Below are 8,383 nucleotides of genomic sequence, written 5' to 3' on the forward strand. Positions count from 1 at the left end.
AGTTTTTTTTATTCATGTTTTAGTTTCTAATATAGTTATTCATTTAGAATTTGATATCCATAACAAGATTAAAAACGAAGTTATTAATAGAATGTCATTCTTGCGTGGTTCTTCTAATTACGTCTGGTGTACGACAAGTGTACTGGGGAAGGGAGCAACAGGTGCTGTATTCCAAGGAGTGAACAAGGTATTTCAATTATTGTATAAGCAATTTCTTAAAAACGGCTGTTAAATGATAACTACATAGCATACTGGTGAAGCTGTTGCTGTGAAAACATTTAATCAACTAAGTCACATGAGACCACATGAAGTTCAAATGAGAGAATTTGAAGTACTAAAGAAGGTCAAACATGAAAATATTGTGAAATTGTTAGCAATTGAAGAAGAACAAGATGGGAAAGGGAAGGTTATAGTAATGGAATTGTGTACAGGTGGTAGTCTTTTTAATATATTGGATGACCCTGAAAATAGTGATGGACTGAATGAAGATGAATTCCTGGCTGTTCTGGAACACTTAAGTAGCAATTCGCTTTGAAGTTACATACCTTTTTAAGATAACATTAATAAAAAATTTTTCTTGTTGATTATGCGAATAGCTGCTGGAATGAAACACTTGAGGGATAATAACCTAGTCCATCGTGATCTGAAACCTGGCAACATAATGAAGTTTGTTGCACTGGATGGAAGCACAGTATATAAGTTAACTGACTTTGGGGCTGCAAGAGAACTTGAAGATGGTCAGCAATTTGTTTCTTTATATGGAACTGAGGAATATTTGGTATAAAGACAAGGGAGAAAAAGGACGCCAACAAAAAGCAAGCAATAAAATTTTTCTGATATTATTTATGTTTTTTGCTACTTAGCATCCTGACATGTATGAACGAGCTGTGTTAAGGAAACCTGTAGGTAAAACATTTGGTGCAACTGTGGACCTTTGGTCAATAGGTATGCTCTTATTTGCTGTTTTATATTACATATTTAAAAACAAAACAACTTTTGCTTATGATTTAAATTTTTTATTGTTCATATGTGGTCAAACTAGGCGTCACGCTCTATCACGTTGCAACAGGAAATTTACCGTTTCGTCCATTTGGTGGAAGAAGAAATAAAGAGACCATGTATTATATCACTGCCAAAAAAATGCCAGGTGTTATTTCTGGAGTTCAAAACTCGGAGGCATGCTAGTTTACTGTATTCGAATTGAATTCTTTTGTTATAATTTTTAAAAGTTTACTTGTATTTAGAACGGAGAGATCATTTGGTCGTGTGAATTGCCGGACACGTGCCTTTTGAGTGTGTATGATAAACTTTTTAATCAGCAATCCGAATAATGCTATCGATAATAACAAATGTACACGTATTAGGGGATTGAAAAAAATTGTCACACCCCTTTTTGCTGGCCTTTTGGGTGGTGAAATGAACTTCGATCGTTTTTTTCAGGAAGTCACAGCAATTGTAATTTCAATCTGTTTAGGTAATGTAAGTGAAATAGTATAATCATTTTTTTTATTCTCTTTAAAGACCACTAGAAAACCAGTTCATTTTTTCCACGTTAACGCCCTTCACTCCATAAGGGTATACCTGGTACCAACTGATTGGTAAGAATCAAGACGAAAGCTCTTGTCTGTATTTAAACCTCCAGCTTTTTTAAATTATATCAAAAGTTATTGCTAATCCTGTAATCTGAACTTTTTCTTGATTTTCATTTGGCTTAATTACTTTTTGAACATACAGCTCCGAAGCTGGCAGACTGATAGAGGAGCAAACTGGAATGGCTCGAACAAGTCAGTTAATTCTCTCCAAAACTGCTCAGTGGACGGAACAAGAAAAATTTCCATTGTCTAGCAGTGGAAATCCGTTGTTTATCTTCAACCGGGAAAACAACAACATTGTTTATCTGAAAGATGGCGGATCACGTAATTTGTTATTTTTTTTTTTTCGGGGAGGACGGGGGGGGGGGGTAGAGGTTTGAAAGGAAATAATATAGTGTCCGTGGTTTCTAATGAAATTCAATTTTGATACAGAAAAATGCCCTCCTTTTTCGTCCACTGTATCTGTGGAAACAGACGCTTCAACAGCGAAGCAATGCTGCAGTGTGGGTTATGGCATCAAGCGGCGAATAGAAGAAGCCACCGGTTCTTACAATCTGATGCATGTTGCCGTCGAAGCATTGACGTATTACACATAATCATGTTGTACTCGTTAAGTTATAATTTTGTTTTCAATCGTTCTTTAGGAACTGGTTAGTTAATCAGCTTCAGTCTCTTTTGCGTCAAAACGCTCATTGCGAGGAACAACTCTTGGCTTGGAATCGTCAGTTACACCTTTGGCAGAAATTCCATGTTATTATCAAGGATATGGCTCGCCTGCTTCCGGGTGAAGAGATTACGAGCTCGAATTCGCTAGAAAGTTTTTTACAGCTTTCCAGATCACATTATAGCGATGTATCTAATCAAATGGCATCTGTTACTCCAAGTGTAAAACAGCTTTGTCAACGAGTGATCCGAGATGAAAGCTTGGCCAAGGAATGGGCAAGCACCAATCGAGCAATTGGCGTCATTAGTGGCGTTTGTGGAAAATCATCAACTTATGTAACTCGCCTGAAAGACTCATGGCAACACCTGCTTCGTGATAGAGCTGCTAGAGGTAAAATCTTAATATCAGATTACCTTTTTGCCCACTCTTATCTATTCTGTTACTTATTTTACAGTTTTAACATACAATGATGAGCAGTTTCATTTATTAGAACGTATTAAAATGACAGAAACATTCAAAAGTCTTGAATCGCTATTTACGGCAGAATGCGTTCCTGTGGTGACAAATACCGCTGATTTGCTTGCTGACTGGTATAAGTATGGCATCACTTGTTCTCTTCATTTTTTGTGTGCACATTTGAATTTTTTAATGTTATTTATAGAATGGCACAAGCAATAATTCTTCAAACTGAAATACTGGCAAAAGACGTGTCAGCGGTCGATGCCCTTTGGGTTGACACGTTAAAGAATCAGGAGCGGTTTCAAGTTTCCTATTCCAATAAAATTCACGAACTTTTTGAAGCAGTGAAAAGAAGGCAAACTTTTTCAACAGGGGAAATTATGTCCCTTGAACCAAAAGGGAATGCGGGAGTTTCCGACTACAAGCACAATAGGAACGTCAATAATGGGTTAGTGTGTTAGCTATTATACTTATATTTACAAATCTAATTTCTAAATTTTTAGACTGAAAAAACTACAAGCAGTTCATCTCGAGGTGGCTAAACTTATTGAAGAAAATATGCACATGGTTTCAAGAGTAGAGCAAATGGTAGATGTTCAGAAACCCAAATAAAATGAATTCTTAAAATATTTCTCGCAGAAGTAGTACCATATTATCAATCAAACTCCCTGTAAGGCACTGTAGAGTTAATGATGCTATGATAAATCTAAATTACTAAAACACTATCTTTCCAGATGAAATTAGAACAGTATTTTTTTTTAAATCCCCTCGAGACGAACGCGTAACTAGCGTTCTGAATAAGTAATATTTAACTGATTGGCAAACATTGTTGTACTACGCCAGTTCAGGTACATTAGCTAATTAATAATAGTAAGAATAATGAACTAACATTCGTAGAATTCTAACCCGAGGTTGAAGCAAATGTGGGAACTTGAAAATATTGTGGCAATGAAGCCAATCCTAGACACCCAGGAAAACTGTAAACATAAAATTTAGCGAGGGTAGCGCGGTAAAGGTAAATCTAAACGTAAAATAGAGATTTTACTATAGACATAAAATACCCTCCCTTAGTGTCGAAACACCCACCACTTTCAGAACTTTTTAACACGGGATATTACGTCGGTGGGTATCTTACGCGGACGAATAAACGGGGGAGAGGGGGGGAATAATCGGCGCATAGTTATAAAAATTTGGCCTATACTTATTCTAAGAACAGGGTATTTGCTACACTTTTTTAAAATTTTTATTACCAATGGTTGTTGAGTAGCATGCTAGTCAACAAACATCGGAACACCGCGTTCGGCAACACGGTGACCTATGGAATAACCATACAATTTAAAAAATTATTTACTTATGTAAGGAATATTTTTAAAACGCAATTTTGTAAACTATTCGATGGAACACCCTTTAAATATTCCATCCCCCGATAAATCATTTCAATTAAATCAACATAGTGTGTTAGGAATTTTTTAAATTGGTGACGAACAAGCATTTTATCGCAAAAAATAATTTTTCCTGTTGCCGACAGTGGCACTAGCAACGAAATTCAGCAAAAGAAAGATAAAGCACTATACGTGTTCGATTCCCCTGCCCAAGTTCGACAGAAGCGGGTAAATTTAATGGAGAAATTCATGACCATCATATCAGAAACTCATCATCATTTTATTATTTAAAAACTAACACAATGTCCGAACGCGGGTCCCAACTTTCTAAATTTTTGTTGTTTTCCCGCTCCTCCCAGTATTATATAAATTAAAAATAATGATTATCGTGGAAACTACAAAACCAAATTACAGACATTTTACAGAAACGGGTAGCTCTCATCAAGAGCTATCTGTAAAATAAAAAAGCAACTGCAATATCATTCATTCTCAAAATTTTTAGTTTATGATAAATTATTCTATTAATTTTACAGAAATAGAAAGCGCTCATCAAGAGCGATCCACCCGTAGAAAAAAAAAATTATTTTGAGCTTATAGTTTTATCAATTCGAAATATTTCAATTTCATTTAATACAAGGAGAAGGGGATTGTCTGAAAACCGATGAACCGCATCGACCTATCCGAAAAATGATTCATCGATTACTGCACCGAAATCTTGGGGCTTTTGTTTGGGAATTGTTTTTGCTTTGTGAATGATAAAACCAAATTATTCCATTTCTCTTAAGACAAGCAATATCACAATGTAATTTAAAATGTAAACCTAATTATTTATGATTAAAATTACGCATTGAGGCGTGTGTAACTATACCGGGAATCGCTGAAGCAATAGTATCGACAATGTACATAAATGTAAATAAAAGCCAGCAGTTCAAACCTCCTCATCTCTAGTGAGTAGAGTTCTGACTGTGGCTTGTAATTGTGTAATTGTATAACATGGCTTTGTAAATTGTATAATGAAATAGTACGGTATCTCCCGTTCAATCTTTACAAGCGTTGAAAACCATTTCGTATTAAAAATTAAATTTAGCAAATTATTCCCATTATATCAATAACGTTTGATAGAAAATGCATGCAAGTTGATCCCTTACAAAACAGTATTTTGCATTTTTATACATCAGAAATGTGTCCATAAATGCAGACCTTATATAAAATTTATACACATAATTATTTATACATTATTTATATACACATACTTTATATCAGAAATGATAAAACGGACTAATGCGATAACAAGAATAATTAAATTTGATGTCACGAAATTACCAAAATACATTTTGATTGTAAGATCTTGTACTTAAAAGGGTGTTGTAACTCAGAGCTAGAGTGTTTGCTGTGCATGTGATTAGTCTGGAGTTCAATCCGTCGCAATCTAAACATAGTTTGAAGGGTACATTTACAAATGTAAAGCAAATTTATCTAAATTATTGTATAAATTTTCGATCGGTAGCAATTAAATTCAAAACGCACCCACTTTAATAACGATCTTGAAGTGCTACATTCGATTTAAAATTGTAATTACCGATTGCACTATTACACATTCGAAATTTTACCATATATGCACACACTACATTGAAAATAAATATAGTAGCATACTACAATATTTCTTTTGAATCGGTGAACAAACAGTAATTAGGATGATTGCAATTTTCGCTGAAATCTAAGGAAATTCGTTCTCGTCTGTCTAAATTATAGCAATTTATTGAGTTGTTAGTCAAGGGTTCGGATTGCATAGGATCAGACCAGAGTTCATATCTCTGCAACTCCAACAAATAATTTTTATAACAATAATATAAAAGCAACTTATATAATGAAGTATCCTCGGTTTTCCCGGACTAATTTTAGAAGCATTGAAAATGATTTCTTAGTAAAAATTAAAATTAGCAGATTCTACCAATAAAGTCAATAACGTTTGACAGGGACTACATCCATACTGATCCCTAACAGAACAATATTTTTCACTACGCATACACTAGAAATGTGTCCAAAACGCAGACCTCGCATAAATTTTAATATAATTGATATCCGAAAATGACAAAATGAGCTAACGCGACAATAGTAACAAAAATAATTAAATGTGATATTATAAAACGACAAAAACCCTTTTGTTTTCAGTAAACGATTTTAGCAGGGGTAGTAACTCAGAGGTAGAGTGTTCGCTTCGCATGTGAGAAGTCCGGAGTTCAATCCTCCGCAGCTCCAGGCATAATTTAATTGTTAAAGACTTAACGACGATAATTTAAACTTAATTTTTTAAATATTTTAAAATTTTAATTTAAGCTTCTACCTTCACCAATGTATAAATTTATATCTGTTTGTAGTTTGTATAATGAAATAGTACGAATTTTCCCCGTCCTATTTTTAGAAGCGTGGAAAATCATTTTCTAGTAAAAATAGCATATTATTCCAACAATGTCAATGACGTTTAATAGAGACTAGATCCAAGTTGATCCAACGAAACATTATTTTGCAGTGTACTGTCGAATAAGAAAAAACTTGATTCGTTTGTAAACGAATACGAATAAGCAATGTAAACGAATACGAATAACGAATAAAATTTCGAATAGAATAACGCAAAAAATCGAATATTTTATTCGTTATTCGTCGAATAAAAATGTCCTTATTCGTATTCGTTATTCTTATTCGTTGTAAATTCGTATTGTATAATTTCGAATACAATTTCGAATAAGTAATATTTTCGTACAACAGAAAGTCTTGTTTTGATTGCTGTCCTGTTTTTTTTTCTGAATGTGGCTTAATGCCATTTTTATTCGATATTTGATTCGAAAATTTATTCGTTATTCGAGATTATACGTATTCGCGAATAAAACTTCCAATTTTATTCGTTATTCGTTATTCGTATTCGTTTACATTGCTTATACGTATTCGTTTACAAACGAATCAAGTTTTTTCTTATTCGACAGTACACTGCATATTTTTCCCTTTCTATGTTTTCTTTACATGTGTGGCGATCTTACTCTCCCCTTTTGGCAGTTTGTTTATGTTGTCTGGGGACTAATGGCTGTCAAGTGGCTCAATATTGTAAATGTCAGTTTTTGGGCTACAATACCCGAAATTGTGTCGCAAGGAAATAAGCATTTTGATGGAAGGGTTCGGGCCTTGGTGTAATGGCAAGCAGGTCTTTTCTTTTCTTCAGTTTTGAGGGGTAAGAAATGGATTTTTTTAGTTAATATAGAAATCACGCTTGGAGGAGTCGTTTCAATTTTCAATCGTCAAATCTTGCAAAAGGGCCACGAAAATCAGCATTGATTGCTTCGTCACCGATCGAATATTAAGGACCATCGTCGTGGAAGTGGCAACTCTTTTAAACGCCCGGCCGTTTACACACCTCAGTATGGATCCAGAAGACCCGGATCCTTTAACGCCAAATCACCGATCGAATATTAAGGACCGTCGTCGCGGAGGTGGCAACTCTTTTAAACGCACGGCCGTTTACACACCTCAGTATGGACCCAGAAGACCCGGATCCTTTAACGCCAAATCACTTCTTGTACGGTGGAGCTCGACCGAACCTGCCCGTTCAGGTGTCAGACGTGGAAAATGTGTACGTTATCACAAAACAATTCTTACAAGTCACGCTATCCTCCAACATTTCTGGAATAGGTGGCTACGTGAATACGTTCCCCACCTGACAGAAAGAAGAAAAATAGACCAAACGTCACCGTGGAAGATTTGGTGCTTGTTATCGAGCCAAATACTTTACGTGGACATTGGCCGTTAGGCAGAGTGCTCGAATTTATTCTCAGCCCTACTGAAAATGTTGTTTGCGTAGTGAAAGTAAAACTTAGTGACTACCCGCTGTAATGTCCTGTGTTATATCAATCCAACAACTAGTCGGATGCCAATGATTCAATTTAGATTAGGCGGATAGGTTGTGACCATGCTCCTTGGCTGGCTATCACGTACTGTATTCGTCTCTAGTCCCCCCACATAGCAACAGCGCTATCTGGTGGCTGTATCAAACATTACATCACATCCAACCTTTAACAAATGAAAACACAAAGAAAAAGGACACATACTCTGTATCACATGGATGGATGACCAAAATTTCTAGGTTGACTGCGTTACGAGGGTAGCACTGAGTTGCAAGAATAGTCATACATTACGACAAGAAAAAAATTGTGATACGAAATTTGACAACAGGTAGAGAACACAGCTACATGAGCGAATCAATGGTTTTCGGTTGCTAGTTGACTTCGTAATCTTCG

General features: G+C 35.4%; 1 protein-coding gene across 2 annotated transcripts; it reads left to right on the forward strand.

Annotated features, from left to right (window-relative positions):
- Window positions 1-10: 10 nt before the first annotated feature.
- Window positions 11-3,342, forward strand: LOC130698725 (serine/threonine-protein kinase TBK1-like). 2 transcript variants are annotated; one of them, XM_057521412.2, is made up of 14 exons: window positions 12-187; window positions 248-518; window positions 597-778; window positions 864-945; window positions 1,043-1,176; window positions 1,245-1,297; window positions 1,365-1,455; window positions 1,522-1,598; window positions 1,735-1,916; window positions 2,025-2,175; window positions 2,237-2,646; window positions 2,711-2,852; window positions 2,918-3,163; window positions 3,219-3,342. In XM_057521412.2, the coding sequence occupies exons 1-14, from the start codon at window positions 92-94 to the stop codon at window positions 3,325-3,327; spliced, it is 2,226 nt and encodes a 741-aa protein (XP_057377395.1). In that variant the 5' UTR covers window positions 12-91; the 3' UTR covers window positions 3,328-3,342. The 2 variants fall into 2 exon arrangements, with proteins under 2 accessions (XP_057377396.1, XP_057377395.1); XM_057521413.2 differs by lacking the exon at window positions 3,219-3,342 and having other exon boundaries at window positions 11-187; window positions 2,711-2,846; window positions 2,918-3,050.
- Window positions 3,343-8,383: the final 5,041 nt, after the last annotated feature.

This window comes from Daphnia carinata, chromosome 7, assembly GCF_022539665.2.
Source record: "Daphnia carinata strain CSIRO-1 chromosome 7, CSIRO_AGI_Dcar_HiC_V3, whole genome shotgun sequence".
Classification (NCBI taxonomy): Eukaryota; Metazoa; Arthropoda; class Branchiopoda; order Diplostraca; family Daphniidae; genus Daphnia; species Daphnia carinata.